General features: G+C 47.2%; 1 protein-coding gene across 1 annotated transcript in view; it reads left to right on the top strand.

Annotated features, from left to right (window-relative positions):
• Window positions 1–8,073: 8,073 nt before the first annotated feature.
• Window positions 8,074–20,013, top strand: part of LOC119375679 (uncharacterized) — a 36,482-nt gene continuing 24,542 nt past the window's right edge. Inside the window, exon 1 of the mRNA XM_049412646.1 lies at window positions 8,074–8,305. Within this exon, the coding sequence (XP_049268603.1) occupies window positions 8,074–8,305 (232 nt within the window). The remainder of the gene's footprint in view (window positions 8,306–20,013) is intronic.

Below are 20,013 nucleotides of genomic sequence, written 5' to 3'. Positions count from 1 at the left end.
ACTTTCTTGCTTTTTTCTTTATAGCTCGCTGCTCTGTCTTCGACTATTTATGCGTATCTATCTACGCCCACGGAAACCGTATAGCCATGCGGTACTCGAAGAGGATAATCCAGGAGTGCATTTCCTCTTCGTAGTATCTCTCGCTCTTTGTTATTTCCTTTAGTTTAGGGCGCAGACACGCGACGGCCATAAAATCTGTGCGGGCGATTTATCAGGGATCCTCAGCGCGCGTGTATTCCGCGGCCGCCGGCAGCAGCGTTATATTCTGCGGCCGCGAATAAGAGCCGCATGCGCATCTCCGGGGCGCCCAATAACAAACACGGAGCGCAAAGCTGTGCTACCGCTTTAATTATTCCTAATAAACAAAGCGCGCGACCATCCGCTTCCTCTGCGCTCGCAGACGACTGCCGCGCCGCGCATGGCGGACGGGGCCGGCTTTGTGTCTTTTGCGGCCGCCGTTTCTTTTCGTGATGTTCTCCTTCATTGTCGGCCATATTGGTGCCATTCTCGCTTTCCCTGGTCCCGGCCGAGATTTACGGTGGACTATTTACGAGGTTTGTTTAGTGCGCGCGCGCGCGCATGGACGGGGCTTCAGGAACGGAAAGCGGCCCGAGACGCGCTCGTGGTGGTGGACGACGGGCGCAGCGGAATGGTCCCACCCCGCCGACTCCCCCGTTTTTGCATATAGATTCGCGCCATAACTCATCGTCTTTATTGTGCCTATTAATCCGGGGCTTGGCTCCAAGGCTGGCGGTGTCACGTCGGCCGCTCCGGTGGCGCACACCCCCCTCCTCTCCCTTCGGCCGGGCGGCTTTAATTCTCGGCAGCTGTCTTCATTTGGCGAAATGAATCTCTGTGAATCGCCCGCGCTCGCATTGGAAGCCCGGGGCCGCCACTGCGCATCTCGGCAGTGCAATGACACTACTTGACGGACAGCTACAGCGTTGCTACATTGCGCGCGGAAGATCCACTGAGATCCGCCAGTTCGTTTCTGTGTTATCCTTCGCATGCGGCTTCGACTTGTCGATTCATTCGTCCTCGCTGCGATCTGCTATAGCTTCCTGGTTGGCTGATTTGGTGGAGCGAACGCTCCGGAAAGGCGTTGGTGCCGGGTTCAAAACCCGAACGGTGACAAATCTCAAAGAGACAATCCGACGTCATTTTCACTCTTTATGGACTTCGCCACATCAGCCCTGTGTCACAAAGATGGCGCCCAGTCAATTGCCATGCTCTATAGTATTCCTGCAACAGGATGTGCCTGCACTACTGCGAGGGCGTTCGAAGTAAGGAGTACTCCATCTCCATTTTGTACTGAGGGCAATGAAGTTAGTTGGCAATATAGACGACTACGTCTGGTCCTGCAAGTGCTTTTGCCCTAAACGCGAGAGGCTGATGGACAGACTAAAGGAAAGAGGCTTTCCCCACGAATGTAGTGAAGGGCATTTGTTTCAGGAAGGTGCGCGGATGATTCGCAAAGGAGTGTCTGGCATTCTTTTAACTTTTCTTCGAGAGACATGGCCTGAGCGATACATTATGATGACATATCGCAAGGAAACCGGCGCGCCGATGCGGTCATGATGTGTTAAAACATAACCGTGGAACTAAAATCCCCTTTCAGAATGGACGTCAGGATTTCAGTCATTCGGGCGATCAATGTAGGCATGTTTCTCGAAACATGACGTCAAATCCCCTTCAGAAATTAGCTATATATGAGGTATGGGAGAGGCCGTCTTTCACATGGCAATGTTAGCTGACACTTAATTCAAACTCCCCTCTTCCCTACTCCAACCTTCTTCGCTGCCCCGGCCCCAGCGGGAAACAATTCGTGACTGCGGCCCGCTAGCTGAGGTGAGATTGAGACTCGATCATGTCCTAAGGTGAGAAACCCGGCCGCCACCAAGCCATAAAACTGGCCACATAGATAAAAATAAACTGTTAACTAAAAAAATGCGTTGTTAATATCGCGTGTGCAGTTCACGCCCCTCTCGCCTACGCTGTGGCTCGACGTAGATGGTGGGGATGACTAAGCAATCCTTCTTCGAGCACACCGCTGTGGGCATGGGACTATGCGATGTATGAAAAGCAAGAAAATTAGAATAGGATAGCCCCATTATCTCAGTCTTTGTTTTATGGTGAGTGTCATCAACGCTAATCAAAGAAAGCATAGTGGGGCGCCGGGGACGACTGCATGAAAGCGAAGATATGGCAGATGGAGTACGCAACAAGATTAAGAGCCAAGACCAAAGAATGTGCAGGGGCTGATGAGCGCAACTAGCGGACGACCGGAATGACGTCGACGTTCCCGACATTGATTGCATAATATATAATAATAGTTGGGGTTTTACCGTCCCAAAACGACGATGCGATTATGAGAGATAGCCGCTCTAGTCCTTTCAAAATTCGAACCCTGAGACCTCCTTCGTTTACACTTTTTACGTGCTGTATATTCAAGCTATGCGCAATAAACTGAAGCTACAGAGGAATTTGTACCGAGTGGTATACGTGAATACTTATATGATGGAGGGGGCTGCAGCTAGCTGGCCAGTCATGGAAGTATGCAGCGTGGCAGGCGCTGCGACGGTGCCTTTGCTTTTCTTCGTAACGAGTACAGAGAAATGGAGTGGCCTAGGGCACACGTTATCTCAACCTCTTTACACGAAACCGTGATTGATCTGATGGGAATTTACATCCCGAACATACTGCAGGGGCTACGAGGTACGCCCTAAAAGTGGCGGTCGTGATGGCACCGGATGAATTCTGACCGTCCGGAGTTCTTTAACGCGACCGAAAATTTCGATGCACGACCCCGCCCCCCCCCTACCTTTTTTTGTGTGTGTTCTGTTTACATTTCATCTTAGCGAGACGGCTGCCGGAGCCGGAAATCGAACGGGCGGCATCGGTGCTCTAAGCGAACCATATATCCAAAATCAAAGCAGAACATGTCCCACAAATGCGTTCGCTTCATTCAAAACTGCAACAGTGTTGCCACGGGTAAGGCGAGCGACGTCTTGGGAGGCCCGGTTCAATTAAGCGACCCATTGGCGCAGTGCTTATAAGGATAGCTGCGAAGTGGGCGCGATCGGTTCTTCGTGGCGGCGGCCGACCGATCTCGGGCGACGCGGGCGTGCTCGTGTGTGACGTCGCGACCCGTCGTGCCAAGCGGCCCGCGCGGGTTGACTCAAGGTCCGGGAGAAAAGCGCTGGGACCACCGCTGAAATTGCCGCCAGGATGAGTCGCTCCCGCGATGAGTGATGATGACCGCCGGACGCGCGCGTTTTTCAAGTTTTAATTTGAACCGGCCGGCGCTCCGAGTATTAATACGGCCAGGGAAGAGAGGCGACTGACGAGCGGACTGCGGGAACAAGGAGCCAAAGTAATGAATCACTGGGCACGTGATGAATGGCCATGTGTCCCTCATGCGTGTCTCGGGCCGGCAGCCGTCGCTCTCTGCGGCCGTGGCTCAGGCCCAGCCGTCGCCCAGGAATTGCGCAGAAATGGAGAGAAATGAAGGAGTCGTTTTCTTGGCCATTCCGAGCCGGCTTGCCTGGCAATCCTCCGGGGCGTGTGCGCTCCTCGGCCGCAGTTTAATTTCATTCAGAAAGCTGCGGCGTCCTTTCCTGTGCTTTCTTTCCTTCTTAATTTTTTTGTACTGCTGCTTCGTGATGCGATCGTCTGGCTTTTTTCTACTACTTGCTCAAGCAAGCTCGGACCATCTTTGTCGTTCTCACTTCATTTCGAGGAGCACGGCCTTCTCTGAAAGGGCTGGAATAAAATGCCCGCGACAACAGCGCTGCTGCTCGATGACTTTTTTGTTGGTCGCGAGCGCATCATTCACCTCGGAGCAAGAAAACAGGTACTTGGCGATTCATTCGAGGCGCCACTTCGCGTGCCGATGAATACGACGCTATGAAAAGCATTTGAAAGTGCATCGCATTTTATGAACTGATTGTCAACGTATTTTAATCGTCATTTAAATGACTGGTAAACGTCGCGTTCTCTTGTTAGATGAGCTATGTATGCGCTGGCAAATTTGTTTGCTTCCTCGCTTTTCTTGTGCGCCAGGGGGCATTGTGCGCTGAGTTGTGGATACTGTGAGCGTGGATGCTGTCTAATTTCCATTTCATCTTGTCCGAAATGAAAGGAGTCTTATAGGGCTGACGAAAAAAAAAAAATTACCAAGAAGAAACACTGCGCTCATCGTATAAAGTGCAAAACAACGCAAAAAAACCAAACACGGATAAAAGTAAGAAGAAAACGCCAACACAACGCTTCGTTGTCGTATTTCTTCCTATTGTGCGTGTTAGGTTTTTACGCTGTTTTATACTTTACGGCGAATCCTATAACCAACTGACCGAACTTGGCGTCTTCCAGAGGAAACCTGTAATTTGTGTATGTACTGCACGCACACACATGCCGCGAAAGATAATAAAAGAAATAAATAAGTCCAGCGCTCTTATATATTGGGCGCGCACACGTAGAGTGATCCACTCGCGCTGTTGAAGCGCACCAGTTGGCACCTGTGCGCGCGCACCGTTTCGCTATGTGCAGTGCGGCAGTTCAAGGCGCGGCGACTGCATGTATAATAGTATCTATGCACCACTTGTCCCGCCCTGCGAGAGAGAGGCGGCGGCAGCCGGGTTCCTTGAACTCGCGGCGACGGAGCGAAGGCTGAATTTGTCATTTCCCGGCGACAAGAGGATAAAGGGCGGGAAAGCACCGCGGTGCGTCAGTCAGGTCGGCTTAGCTTGCCGGCTTGACAGACGGCAGCCGAAGCACGGCGCCGGTTGATGGGTCTCGGACAGCGCCGTGGTGAGACAAAGGTATCCCGTGTTGTTCTTTGCTTTAAAATCAATAAGGTGCTGGCGGTTGTCACTGGATGTCAGGTATCGTTATGATACGGGGCCATGATGAGGAAGAGATGAAAGCGACGACTCGGGTCTTTTCCTTCTTGTTAGCGCGCTGTCCCGCTCCTGTCGCACGAGCCGCTGACGGAGGAGCGCCGCGCACTGCATCCGTCGCGTCGGCTGTCTGCGGCGGCTCCGTTTGGCCGCACGAGCCCCTCAATGGCGCATCACTGACGGGGTGTCGTTTCAAAGCGGCCCGCGTTTTCTCCCCCAAGCGGATCTAGCGAATGGCCGCAGCCATCTTTTTTTTACGTCGTCACGGGAGCTTAATCATTTCGCGGCCACCGTACAACTCGAGGCGATCGACTGTCGTCACCGTCCGGTCACCGCAGACCGGTCTTCGGGCCTTCGAAAGAACTCAACGCGATCAGGACAGTTTAGCATCGCTGAGAATAACTCAAAACTGTGGTCCTGAGCATACATGTAGCCAGTACCCCCTGGAATGAAAGAATTGAAAACGCGCGTCCACAAAAACGTTATATCGTGGAATTATAGTTGCGCTGGTTTATTGGGGATAATAAAAAAGGGGTGAGAAATGGACCATAGACTCAAACGATATAACCCCATACTGACTGTCCAGACTGATTGGTATGAAAGATTATGGATCAGTAACACAACTGATATTTAGGACGTGTTTGTTGATCTCGACTTGAGTGGCGCCTTTCAACGTTAAGCTTCGAAACACGAACGTTGCTCTGTTAAAACAATGCCGTAGCTTCCAAACTTGCAGTTGGTTCAATCCTGAAGAGTGAGCTTAACAATTCTACTTCTTTTAAATACAATCTTCGACGTACGATGGCACCCTTCAAAACTCGGCAGGGTCATTTCAGCTGTCAATGTTGCTCAATCACAATCTTCCTGTATTACTCATTAAAAAAAAGAAATCTAGGTGGATCAGTGAGTTGAATGAATAGACAGAAAACAATCATGCATTTGAATACAATTTTGCTTTTATCTATGGCTATGAATTGATCCCCTCTCATGTTCATTCGAGTGTTGAAAGAATGAAATAAATGTGTGACACAACATTATCTCCCGAAATATGTCACCTTAAAACAAAAAATCTCTAACAAGAAGGAAATATGGAAGAAAGGTAAGATTTAACGAATCCCCCGCGTACTTCGTGCAAGGTTGAAGCGTCACAACTCCCAATTCCAGCAGAATAGAGTTCGACGTAAAAGATGTCGCACTGTCCGGAACGCTGCTTAAGCGTCCGAGCATTTAACTTCAAAGAGGTGTTTCCGGTTCCTGCGAAACTTTTCTGCCGTGTCTGTGCGCTTTCCTCACTTGCCGGTGCAACTGTAGCGCCGGTGCTTGAGGGTTTGAACGCGCGAGTTTATAAACCCACGCTCCCAAGTTTAACCGATCCACAGGGAGTGGACGCTCCATCGTTCGACCCTCCGCCGCCGACAACCGCCGCCGCCGCAGTGTTTGCAATTGCCCTGAGTGTGACGACAATGCGCCGCGAACAGGCACCAGCTTTTCTGCGCACTTATGCCTGTTACTGTGCGAAGTAGCGTCGATAGAGGCGTCAGTTGCGCGCGCATACGTATTTTCTTTGTTTTTTTTTTTTTGTTCGTTCGCAACTGTTACTACGTGGGGCAGCGACGAGGGTTTTTCCTTTTCTTTTTTTGAGGGGGGGGGGGGGGGCTTTCGAGGCAGTGTTGGGCTTTCCGAGTGATGTGGGCCTATGCTCACAGGTTGCTATTGCATAGTTTTGTTTTGTACCTCGTCGCTATCGTCGATGTGTTTCACGTCTTCAGTCTATACTTCCTGTGATTTATTTTACATGATTACATTAAAAATGAAGGTTTTAACAGCGAAGCTGCTTAGCAAATCGTTCCTTGTGAGTCGATCGAGAAGAATATCATCATAAACGGAAATGTGCCACAGAAATTGGGTAAATCCCACTACTCAGCAGTGGTCCACTAAAAATGAAGAAGGCAACAGTTAGCCCAATAAATGGCTGCGAAGCGACGGCGGTGAGCCGAAGACTCCGAGTACGTGCAACGAGATAATACTATAGGGAACAGGAAAGGCAACGGCAGCTGCGAGAAGACTCTGAAGCAATGGAAGGCATACGCCAAAGACGACGTGCAATCTATGAGAGGTGCGAACGCTTGGTTTCAGCGCGAGTTTCTGTCTCTGGAGTTTGGACAACTGTGTCGTGTCTGTGACTGTCTGTGGTTTAACTTGAACCTCTCTGCGCTGACAATCAACGTAGAAACAACCTAGCTAAAGCCTAGCAACAACCTAAGAGCAACCTAGAACCTGCATCACCTAGCTAAGGACTGGAAACAACCTAGAAGCAACCAGGTTAGTCTTCGAATCGTCCAGTTTCGCTATTTCAAGCCTTGCGCGGCTTAGTGCAAGCTTCGCCAATTTTTTTTCTTTTAATCTTTGTAGGCGAGGGATAATTATTCATATATTTAAGGATCACTTGCAATGAGAGCGCATTCCGGCCTTCGAATACTTAGCGTGCATGGAAAGAGGTGAGTGTGGATTGGGAGGCTCTGTGCGAATAAAAAAAAAAAATCATGCAGATCTCACCAGCTTAGTGAATTATTTTTAGAGTAATTTATTTTCTTCACTGAGCGAACAGCTTCCTATCGGCATCAATGTACACATATGGAGTGAGCGCAGACCAAGTCGATGGCGATTAGAAACTAACATCAAATGTGAGGCAGAGAAATTGAGAAAGCTTGGCTTCAAAGTCTCCGTGCGCAAGACATCCAATGTTCAAATCATTTAGGCACTGCGGCCAAGCAACTTTATTGAAAGGCAAGTGCTGTCTTACTTTCACGCACGGCCATCACAAAACAACCGGCACCTTCACTTTCACTGACGTCCTGCTGAAGCGATCGAGTGATCGCAGCAGCGCCAAGTTGAACCAGAAGAGGAAAATCCCGGAAAAAGAGAAAGGAGAATAAAAAGGAAATAAACGGCAGAGCTGGCCTACTTTTTCCCCGCAACCTTTATCGTTTCGCTACACCCTTCGATGCCATTGATGCTGAGCGAGCGAAAACTTAATTCGTACCTTACATTGTGACAGTTACGAGACTTAAAGTAAATAAGTCTCGAAATGGAGCATTCGATGGCCCGACCTAAGCGGGAAATTTTTTTTTATTGCTATTATGTCGAAAAGAGAACTGACCAAACATCGAGTGGAATGTGTCAAACTGGAGGGGACTCCACTCGGGCCGAGGAATGTAATGGATGCCAGCCGTCCTTCTTCGGGCGGACATGCGGTGGCCGGCATCTACGACAAAAGAAGCCGCGCGCCACTCTCGGCAGACGTGCACCCGTCAAGGAAGAGTCGGGGGACGACGCGTTCGAACGGCTGCCGTCACTAGCGGAAAGAGAAGAAGGAAGCCTGGATTACTCTTCCTCGCGCGAGGAAGGTGAGGAGGGATGCCTCTCTCGTGCGTCGCACGGCCGGACTTAGCGACGCCGCGCGGCGCGAGTGTCAGGCCTGTCTCCCGGAGCAGGAGCTGACAGGCTGACGGCTCGGTCCGCCGTCCGTCCCACCGCGCTGCCTCTCCTCGCCGAGGCTAAAACCGCCGAGCTGCCACCGACACAAGTCCACTTGGTCGCACGTAAATACGCTCGCTTCAGCGGAGAACCCCCCCCCCCCCTTTACTCTTCCCCTCCCCATGCCCGCCCCACACTCCGCGTGACGAATGCTCCGTATTGCGGCAGGCCGCCGCTTAGCATGAGCGCGAGCCATATTGGCCCCGGCTCATGATTTCGCTGTGATTGGAGCCGGAGACGAGGCCTCGACAGGCGATCGACGCGAGCGGAAGATGGGACGGAAAAGAGCCTCCGGGCATACTCGTTTCCCTATTTTTCTTGAATTAATTTTTTTTTTTACTTTCACCCTCTTTCCTGTCGTTACGGTCATATTGTTCCAACTACTAGAAGCTCTACAGTATCTTTATACAGGTACACTCTAAGTTCTAGCAAAATATCAAAATGATGACATCGTCGGCAAGGTGCTGCTTTCAAAGATGTCGAATCACTGCTTAGTTCAATAGAACAAAATAATTATCACAACAGGTACCTACTTCGCAATTAAGTAACAGTTATTTGAGATATCGGTTAAACGTAATTTTGTTACTGAAGTACTATAGTTTGTTTATATTAGTGTCTAACCAAATTACACTTGATCAAAGCGGCGCCTAGCTTTGTACATACTCGACTGTAATTTAAAATCGAAAGCCTGTCACATTGCTTTCTTCGAAATCACTGAGATTGAAACTACAAGAACACGGCGTTATTCCCTTACATACCTTGCATTTACCGTGAAGAACCACTCTGGTATATCCACTGAAGCACGTTGAACAGGTATTGCAAATTAATTCATGTTATAATAAGAAATATAATTTCAAAAACAGGCTACGTTTCGAAAACCCGAAAATTGACAGATATTGGCTGACGCACAGAATAATGGTCGGTGAAGTGTTAGGACCACGAAAATATTCCTCCTTTGCCTTACTACACGTTATTTGCCATTTAGTTCATGCATGAACGTCTTGGAGCATACATCGTAAAAAAAAAAAAAAAGCGCCCCTTTTCTCAAGCTGGAGCAAGTGCTAACAAGCGGAACATTTTCGACGCGATTATTGTCGTACTTCGCATTCTGTGTGTTGCGCAGTTTTCCCTATATTATGGGACAAATAAGTTGCAAGAGACAGTTCATACGTGGTTGCTCTGAGCTCCTTTAGGGGCTTCATGCTCCCGTTTAAACTGCGCTAATGACTTCTTGGTAGCATCAGCACCATGAGATATCGTTGCTAGCCAGCACATGGCAGACTGTGAGGTTCACAGGCCGGCGCGCATTTCTAGCAAATTCGAAAGCGGCAAGCCTTGAACCATGAAGGCACTTGGAATGCATTGTGTGCAATGTAGTGAGAGTAGGCTGTGGTTGCCATCGTTGTTTGATGGATAAGTTCAAGCTTAAAGGGCTGCATATCTGTCACATTCAGCAGGATATACCGCAGCATAATCTTAAGGTGACTCGTCTGTGACTCGTGGAAGCGAAGCTATTTATTATTCTGAGCACAAACTTCCTTCACTTTCCTATGTATCGTGGGAATATCTCGAAGGAGCGCGGCGAAGAGGCGTCAGGGTGCATGCGCAACGACGGCGTCAGCGTCTTTCTTGAAAAGTTCCATACAACGTGCATTGGCCCATCGCTCTCGTGCTAATAATGATTATATAGAACATAGAAATCGAAGTACATTGACGACGCATCATTAACGCTTATTAATCACTCCGCTGTCTTGATGGACGATTTAAAGAAAACAGAAAAAAAACATGTGCGTTGTTGTCCATAGACACCAACGCACAAGGGTGTTTTTTCTTTTTTGTTTGTTTGTTTGTTTGAAGCCATGATGCATCACCGCTTTAAACCAACTGCTTGCATCGTTCCTCTTACCTTCAATTCAATGCTCAAGCCGACCATGGTTTTTGTTTCTCTATTCTAAATTTTGTGCTCGATTCTAACTAAGCGTTTCCACCACCTCCACTAGAGCAAGGCAGCTAACTTATACATTTCTTCCTCGACGTTGTTTTTGTAAGTCAGCCGGTTAGTTAAACAGTTTGTGGCTCTCTCTGTCAGTGGTGTGACGCCGGCGCAGGAATTTTTGGTGCTATGCGGGTCTGCGCGCTTCAGAAATAAAAAAAAAAGACGAGAAACGAAAACAAAACGCCGCGATCGCCAGGTCGCGTGGCGCAGGTGACGAAAACGTACGACGCGCCTCCGCAAAGGGCGGCGCCTGGGACAACATGCTCGGCAAGAGCGGGTCACAGTAGACGGCGGCGTTGCGCACAATGCGCGGAGCGGGCCCGACAGGCACGCTATATACACTACGCGTCGCCGGGAAAGCGGCCCTGACAGTCCCCTGGCACTGCAGTTGAAGGGTGGATATTTGCCAGTCCCGGATTTGACGGGAGACGCCGGGTTCGGCTCACCACTCTTCTTCCCTCCCTCTCTCGTCGCTGGCGCGGTGACGTCGAGCCGGCTTCCCTCGGGCCTGGCGCTTTCAAAGCTGATTGCACCGCTGGCGGCACGCGTGCACCGAGCCTGCGGGAATTCGTCACTGGTTTCACAAATTTCCTTCTCCCTGTCGCGAGCTGTTCTACCCCCTCCTCTTGCAACTCTCTCCGTTGCCGGCGGAGAAATAAACGCGGCCCAGTTCACAACACTCCTCGCAAGAGCCACGCTTGGCTCACTCTCCAACCGGAACGCGCTGACCAAGGCTTGCATATATATATATAATGCGTGTGTGTGTGTGTGTGTGTGTGTGTGTGTGTGTGTGTGTGTGTGTGTGTGTGTGTGTGTGTGTGTGTGTGTGTGTGTGTGTGTGTGTGTGTGTTAGCGTTGTACGTAATGCGTTCCAAGTAATCGATTATTTGTCATCAATTGCATTTTCTTGAAACCTTGTAATGTTCTCTATTGCTTTTTCATCTTTTCCTTGGCCTTACCTGCAACGCCTTACCCGAGCGCCAGCAACAGCGAAGCGCGACGCTTCATAGAGGACATGGACACTAGCATCGAAGCACTGCGCAGCTACCAGCTGGTGCGCGAGGTGTCCCTATGTTGTAATACCGCCCTTCCTTCCAGCGCATGCATTGAGAGAGTGTTCAGTGTAGCAGCTGACCTCTTAAGGAAGAAACGGGGAAGAATCAGCGACGGCAGCATTGAAAAACAAGTCCTGTTAAAAGTTGAAACAACTTTCAACATGACTTATATTACAACTTACAAGACATAGGAGTCCTGTTGAAAGTTTAAACAACTTTCAACAGGACTGATATGATGTTGAAACGACGTCTAACACCATATCGCAGAAGTAAGGGCATCCCCCTTCTTTTGTACTTTCGTAGCGAGGGCTTCGTCCCGGCAGACTTGATGCTTTAGGCAGCATGCGAGGGTTTATTGGCCAGCCGCTACCTCTTGTGAAGATCCCGTGCCCCGTGACAGCCTCTGGCAAAAGAAAAGAGTTCCACACTCGCCGCCTGGGCTTCGAATGGCGCTGGCTAACACTCGCAGGTCTTAAGCACATATAAGTACTCTACAAAAAGTGGACGAGGGAGCGCCCTCCGTCGTAGCTCAAATGGTAAAGCATCGGACGCGTAATTCGAAGGTTGTGGGTTGGGATCCCGCAGACGGAAAGGGTGATTTTTCGTCCAGTTTAATTATTTTCAATTTAAGTGAGAATCATTACACTGTAGTTAAGAAACCACAAATAATCTCCCTTATGCTTTCCTTGGCTTAATTGTCTGTATGTTTCATTAGTTGTGTACCATATCACAGAAGCCACAGTAAGCCTCCCAGCCTTCACGCAAGCCTCCAGCGTACTCTCTACCATGCAAGCCACAGTAGTTCGTTGTAGTTTGAGCAAACTTGTGTTATTACGTTACGGCAATAAAATTTTGAACGAGAGTAACGCAAAAGTAATTGATTACATTTCTGCAATTACTCAGTTACTTTTCTGGGGCTGTAATTGACCACTCTAATTACAGTTTAAGGGAAGTAATTGTAATTGTAATCGGTTACTTATTTTCTGTGACTTGTACAAACCTGCTGTTACTGTATGTTACTGTAAGGTCTCCATACTTTTTCTACTACGAGGCTGACAAGTTGTTTATTTGCTCTGCTTTTCTTAAGTTTATTCGAATGTTGGCGTTGGCGCGGCGCGTGTTGTTTCCTTCCGTTGCCTACTTGTTTATCTTGCCATGCATAACTAATCTCCGGATTAATTGCTTTCGGTGGAACGTTTTAATCGATTAATCGACATGTTTTATGGGTGCTTTAAAACCGATATCTCATTGTTTGAGAGGCATCGTTCGTGTTTGATATGGACCCAAATCTTTTTATCAGACGCGCTGACGATCGAAAATTCCCGCTTTCGAAAGTGTCGACAACGGGCCTCTTGTGTCCAGTGTGCGAAAATTCCCACTTTCGCACACTGGACACAAGGGGCCCGTCGCATAGGCGTGCGCGGGGTTCCCTATCAGGGGGGGGGGGGCAGAGGTTCATCGCAGTGCCCCCCCACCCTAGTAAGTCAATGTATGGGGCAGATTTTGCGCCCCCTCCCCCTCTTAGGTGATTACGGGGGGCGGCCACCCCCCTGTGCGCACCCCTATGGTTGGGAGATGACTTTTGGCTAAATAGCGAGATACTGATAACTTACCTGAAAAGGCGGATTGGTGTCGTCAGAATAGGGTTCTTCAACACTGTCACCTTCGTCGTTACCACCTTTCTTTGGGAGATGGCTCTTTGGCACTTGAATAGAGTGGGCGTGCAGCTGGTGATATCTTAAGGGTCTCCGTCGCTGGCTTCGACAAGTGCTTGCCACATTTATTACACCTTGCAGTCTTCGTTTTCTCGTCTTCAGCGAACTACCACACTGCGCTCCTCTTCCGATTGCCCGGCATTATGACATCCCAAAGGTAGCAGTATAACCACCAATGTGTAATAATTACACAATATAACACGCAAGCAACGCAAGCCTCACGTATACTGAGGCGACGCTCAACCAGCTTAAGGGAGAGGAGGCGAAGGCAGTAGCAGCAGTATTTTCTCTGAGTAGACTGTGATCCGGAGCGAAGCGGGCAAGTTCATTTCTGCCTCGATGGGGTGGAGCCGCCTCCTGGCCTGGCTTGAAGCATTGGGCAGTACTTGGAGTTCAGGGCGAGTTCATATCTTTCTCTATGGGGTATGGCCGCCGCGCTGTAGTGAAAGCAGTGAAAGAGAGGCGATGTGCACGACATCTGCGTCTCAGGATAGTGCGCCTCGAAGTCATGCGCTCCGGCCAAGGGGGGAGGTTGGCAGCAGGAGGGGGGGTTCCGTAATCGATTAATCGAACAGTTTTAATCGATTAATTCGATTAACCGAAATGCGGAAATCGGTGACGATTAATCGATTAATTATGGACCTTTAATCGATTAATCGATTAATCGTTCATCGATTTTACCATCCCTAGACGCTGAGAATGTACGCATCCTTCATATTCTTTGCCGTTTCAACTGAACTTGATGTGACGGTGATTAGGGTAGCGAATACACCTTTGAATTAAGCTATAATTGGAAACCTCACTGTCAGACTTGATGTTTCACAATGCCATTCTCTTTTCCGTCATAGCGAAGAGGCTAAATTATTCGACAGACAGAATCTGCTGCAGATTCTTGTGTGTGAGGGCAGGGGGATTGGGAAAGCGAAATTCTTTCGCCTTTTGATCTACAAGATGAGAGGCAAACTGCTAAGTAAGGTGAATGTACGTAGCTTTTTTCGGCTTTCGGTTTCTATGCGGTTTAACGCCCCAAAGCGCGGTTAGTATCATGCGAACAACGGCGTAGCTATAGCGGAGGCTTCGTGGTAGGTTGATAGGCATCAAGAAAACATTAAAAAAAAAGAAAACAAAGACTACCTTCAATTCACCCCGTTCTTGCGAGAGGCAATGAGCGCCACTCTTGTCCACTTGCAAAAAAAAAAAAAAAAAAAAAAGAAGAGAAAAATATAGGATTTCAACAGGTGGCATTCTATACGATTAGTCTTCGCCCGACATCAAAAATGACATCATTTTTTTTTAGCAGCATCGCGCTTGCGTTTTGACGACGTTTGTGAGTGACTAGAGATAAAACACAGGCAGCTTCGAAGGAGCGATACCCTATATATCGTGGCTGCTCAGGGGGCAAACCGTTCTGTCGACGCTCAGTCAACACGGAATCGGCGCCCTGTCCGGGGGCGGCTCGGACTTCTGATGGACTGCTGAGGGAAGTGAGCCTTGGGCTATTCCGGTCGCAAGGGGCAGCTACTTCGAGGAGCGCGTCCACTTCGCAATGAAGCTTATGAGGCCGTTTCTACCTGCTTTGCAAAAGCCTGTTTCCTCACCAATGTTGAGCTCGAAGTGAATTCACTATGTGTACGCATAGTTCAAATATATTAATTAAACAACTATAATAAACTCATTGGTGATTTAGCGGTGAATATGGGACAACTGCGTTAGCATGAGCTCTAAAAACCTTTGATAGTTACCTAGCTGACCCTAGCAAAGAGTAGCCACAATGAGCCAGCAGTGCTGGTATCGTGTGAGAAAATAAGGCAGACTTCACACGAACTAATACAGTTTTCCTAACGCAAACGCATTCATAACAAGAAGAAAGAAAAAAGATAAGCGGTCTCTAACCTCTTTTCTCAAGGGTCGGGTTCGGGCTCAACGCAATGTACCACTTGCTCATTGACTCACACTCTGGCCAAGACGCCATACTGGAACCGATTGAACGAAGAGCGACAAGGCTCCTTCATCCCCCACCGACGTCTTGCGGTTTTACCCCTTTAACGACAAAGTAATTTCAAGTGCATCGCTTTTTCCTGACGTCACGCGGAAACGCAGCGGCTATCGAAATTTTCCCGTGCCTTGTAATCATAGCAGTTGGGCTAGCTGATTCAACATGGTCAAGACTAGAGCGCAAAAAAAAGGGGAAAAAAATATAGAAAGGAAAACACGCACAATAACAAGTAGGCACGGACACGGCGCTCACATAATCATATCGTGGTTTTGGCACGTAAACCTCCAGGAATTATTATTATTATTATTATTATTATTATTATTATTATTATTATTATTATTATTATTATTATTATTATTATTATTATTATTATTATTGTTGTTGTTGTTGTTGTTGCGTTGTTGTTGTTGTTGTTGTTGTTCTCCATTGCGACAAACTTTGACTTCAATGGCCGGCAGCGTTAAATGCATACATTGAACGCAACATGGCATGTAGAACCGCAGTTGCACATTGTTTGGCTCCTGTAAATTTTACTTCCGATAACTTTAGGCATCACACTGGCACTATTTGGGGCAAATCAGAATTCGTTAGAATATATTATGATTCTTTTAAGTCAGAGAGTGCATGCTACTCATCAGTAGTAGTTAAACGCTTTTTTTATTACGGGGATTCGCGTTAAAATGTACGGTGTGTTCATTGCAGATGTAGGTTCACGCTGAGGCTAGTGACACTTCTGACGTTGGTGAGATTTCTGACGTTGCGAGGCGCTGCCTATAGACACTGCGTGCAAATACAGACCGCACCGCACGTCATAGCATCGTACCTTTTGTTGCTTGATCAGCACATTCGTTCTGTTGACAGACTGGAAAGTTAGTTTCAGGCCATATGTTGTCTTCACAGAGCTTTATCGAACAACCTATATTTGACATATGCTGGGATTGAACTTCATATAATTCGGCTGACACATTCGAGTGCCACTGGGAACGTACCTATTCTTGAGCGGCCAATTAAAACTATTAAATATATGTACAACCAGCGCTACCTCATCTACGTATTGCGTGCCTTCTGCTCAATTCGTCTGTTATTGGCTGTACTACGATCGATGAAATTCTGGTGACCAATCATTTGCGTGAGCGGCATGTCTGTGCTCCTTTACTGAAAGACATCACGAGTGGTTTGAACGATATGAAAGTGCATTTTTGATATATTTCACCTTTATTTTCGTCCACTTTTTAGGAAGAGATAATAATTTTTCTTTGATTTGATATTTCTTCTCACGGTGTTCTGGACGTTAGCCCTAATGACTAATACGTGCTGTATGGTCGTAGCCAATATCAATATTTTGCTCCTTGGACAACTCTAACAGATCTTCGTTCCCGTCTTCAGTGTTAGATGTTTCATGTTTAAACTCTTTCCTGTTAGCTTCGCCGTGTGTACTTACGAGCATTGATTACGTACATACACATGTGCTCTTATTTGTTTCATGCTTCTAGCACAACCATTTTGACGGCAATGTTTACTTTTAGATATGCAATGGTGGCATCAGTCAGTATATAGTCTCAAACACTTGTCTACAAAAACCAGCTTAAATCGAAGATAAAAATTTTCATATCGACGATCGGTGTTTAAAAAAAGTAAAATTGGTTTTTAATATTGAACAAATACCGAATATCTCTTGAGCGTTAAAAATGAGCGAACGAAGGTCATACGATGGCCTTTTCATGTCATTCTAAGCACGACTTGCGGTTCACTTCGCAGCTTGTAAGCGAGAGGAAGAAAGAAAAATAAATAGACACAAGTTGATGATCTTGTATTCGCATATTACAGTGACATTACTAAGAAAATCGGCAGATCTCACTCATTCGGGGAGTCGATGTCATGCGAAGCAGTAGACGATCAGTGGCCTATACCGAATTTTTTTTTTTATTGCTTTGAGTCAAGCGCTGTGAGTTCGACCGACTTCTTTGTGATTTTGAGCAGTTATAGGTACATCGTGGGCAGGCCCTAGCGAGGAATTTTTGTCGGGGTGGGGGAGGAGGGGTGGACAATTACTGAAAGCCTTGACTGTTTGAGGAAAGCACCTGTTTTGAGGAAAGTATCTATTTGAGGAAACAACAATTTGGGGGGGCGGGTGGAGAGGGCTCCTTGGGCCTGCCTCCTTGGTTCCATTCTGGTTCCATTTGGTTCCATTCTGGAATGACAGCGTTGTTTCATGACTGTGCTAAGACACGCCTGTTTCTGTGCGTGCTCACGCAGTATCCGATGAGTCTGTGCTGCAAGAACGCTTCCTGCTTCCATATCTATAAACAAAACTTCCACGAATATTTTCGCTTGAGGTGATCGACTTAGCAGCGGTAATATGAAACAGCCTTGTATACAGCCCGTGGGTTACAAAGACAGCACATGCGGCCTTAATGAACATTCGAAAATCCGAAATGTAAAGCGCTTAAACAAAAATGAAATTAAGGCAGCTTCGCACTAGTGGCGTCAATCCTAAAGGAAGTGCGGAACTGGTTGGCCTTCTTTGTTTCTCTTTATTTTTCCCTTGCTTTATTCATCTCTTTCTTTCCTTTTCTCTCTTCGCTGTATATTTTCCATGTGTTTTTGTCTCTGTCTATTTCCCTTTCTTTCTTTCTTTCTTTCTTTCTTTCTTTCTTTCTTTCTTTCTTTCTTTCTTTCTTCTTTCTTCTTTCTTTCTTTCTTTCTTTCTTTCTTTCTTTCTTTCTCTCTACTTCTCGCTTCCTCTTTCTTCCTATGTATTTCTTTCTTTCTGCCTTTCTTTCACTTTATGTTTTTCTCTCAATTTCTCTCTTTCTCTTTCTTTCTATGCAATGCTTTACTCTCTCCACTCCTCCTTTCCCTCCCTCACCTAACTCCCTTTCCCATCATTGCATACTATTCTATACAAGGCTACCATGCCCGGATAGCCGAGTAGTTACGATGGTCACCTTCGCATCGTGGGTACGCGGGTTCGAATCCCGGCTCGTCAAGAAATCTTTTTTCACCAAGAATTTTTCTTTCTCTGTCTTTATATCTGTTTATTTCTCTCTCTTTCCCTACCTCTCCCTGTACTAGTTCTCTCGCCCATCCGACTTATTGCATCCCACGCCGGACAAATCGGTGCATCGGGAGATCGCGCGCCCATGGTCGGGGAGCGAAGCAGAAGACGAAGAAGTGGAGGAAGCGAGCGAGCGCCGGCCGAGTTATTGCGTTGCACGCGCTAGAAAGGTTGATGCCATTCATGATGATGATAGTTTATGCGAACGCGCAACGGCATAACGAAAAGCATAACAGCTCTGCTGTGAAAAAATGATGAGAAAGATTGGCGGATACCACGTACTATATAATATGTCGGAGTGGGTAATGAGCAAAGCTTTCGTCGATGTTTACTGAAACGTTTCATTTTTTCACTTCTGCGTAGCCTGACGCTCAAAGCACGTTCTAGTGCCGTTTGGTTCGCCTTACTTTTTCTCCATACTTGGCTGCTTTTGCAGCCTATTCTTAGCTCCTCTGTAACTTACTTATCCAAATGTCTGTCACCGATTTACTCTTCGCATCTCTGTAGCTGAACGCGCCTTACTGCGTGCGCGCTCTAATACGCTTTATTTCATTCCTCACGCTCGGCTGTTTTAAATGCGAAGCATTTCTTAGCGAACTTCTGCGACTTTGAACGTATCTATCTATCTATCTATCATCTATCTATCTATCATCTATCTATCTATCTATATACTATCTATCTATCTATCTATCTATCTATCATATCTATCTATCTATCTATCTATCTATCTATCTATATATCATCTATCTAGCCGCCTACGACCTTGTGCTCTCCTGGTCGTTCGTTAATCGGATGTATACCAAAATTGGTGTGTCATAACATGGCCTATTACGGACATAAATGACAGGTCATATCATGAAAATCATGACACGCATGTCATGAACAGCATGATTTACATTCCACGACCTTGGGCTCTTGCGGCCGTTCCGTTAATTTCATATACACAAAATTGGTACGGCGTGACGAGAATTCATGACGAACAGAATGACTGGTCCTAACATGCAAATCATGACGCGCATGTCATGTGCAGCATGATTTACATGACATGGTCTCTGGGCGCTCGCGGCCGTTTAAATGAAGGGATATATACGAAAACTGGTATGACGAGCCATTTCTGTAGACGCAACATAACTGACACGTGGTAACATGAAAATCATGACATGTATGTCATGTATGACATGATTTACGTGCCATGCTCATGGCGCACTCGCTGTCGTTTCGCTAGATGGATATACACCAAAATTAAGATTGTGCTATGTGACTGTATGAAGAACATGAATAACAGGTCGTAGCATGAAAAACCATGATACCATGACATGTATGTCATGATTTACATGCCAGCTCATGGTGCATTTGCGGTACGTTTCGTTGCTGTATACAACCAAAATTGGTATGCGCGACACGACCGTATGACGAACGTAGTGAGAGGTGGTAACATGGAAATCATGACGTGCAAGTCATGTACAACCTGATTTACATGCCACGCTCATGGTGCACTCGTGGCCGTTTCGCTTGATTGATATCCACCAAAATAGGTATTATGCTATGTGACTGCATGAAGAACATGAATAACAGTTGCTGGCATGAAAACCATGACATATATGACATGTATGTCATGATTTACATGCTTCGCTCATGGTGCACTTGCGGCCGTTTCGCTTGCATGATATACACCAAAATTGGTATTGCGCGACCCGACCGTATGACGAACGTAAGTGAGAGGTGGTAACATGAAATCATGACATGCAAGTCATGTAC

This window comes from Rhipicephalus sanguineus, chromosome 1 (assembly GCF_013339695.2).
Source record: "Rhipicephalus sanguineus isolate Rsan-2018 chromosome 1, BIME_Rsan_1.4, whole genome shotgun sequence".
Taxonomy (NCBI): Eukaryota; Metazoa; Arthropoda; class Arachnida; order Ixodida; family Ixodidae; genus Rhipicephalus; species Rhipicephalus sanguineus.
The sequence above is the reverse complement of the archived record's forward strand: the minus strand, read 5'-3'. Positions and strand labels throughout refer to the sequence as shown.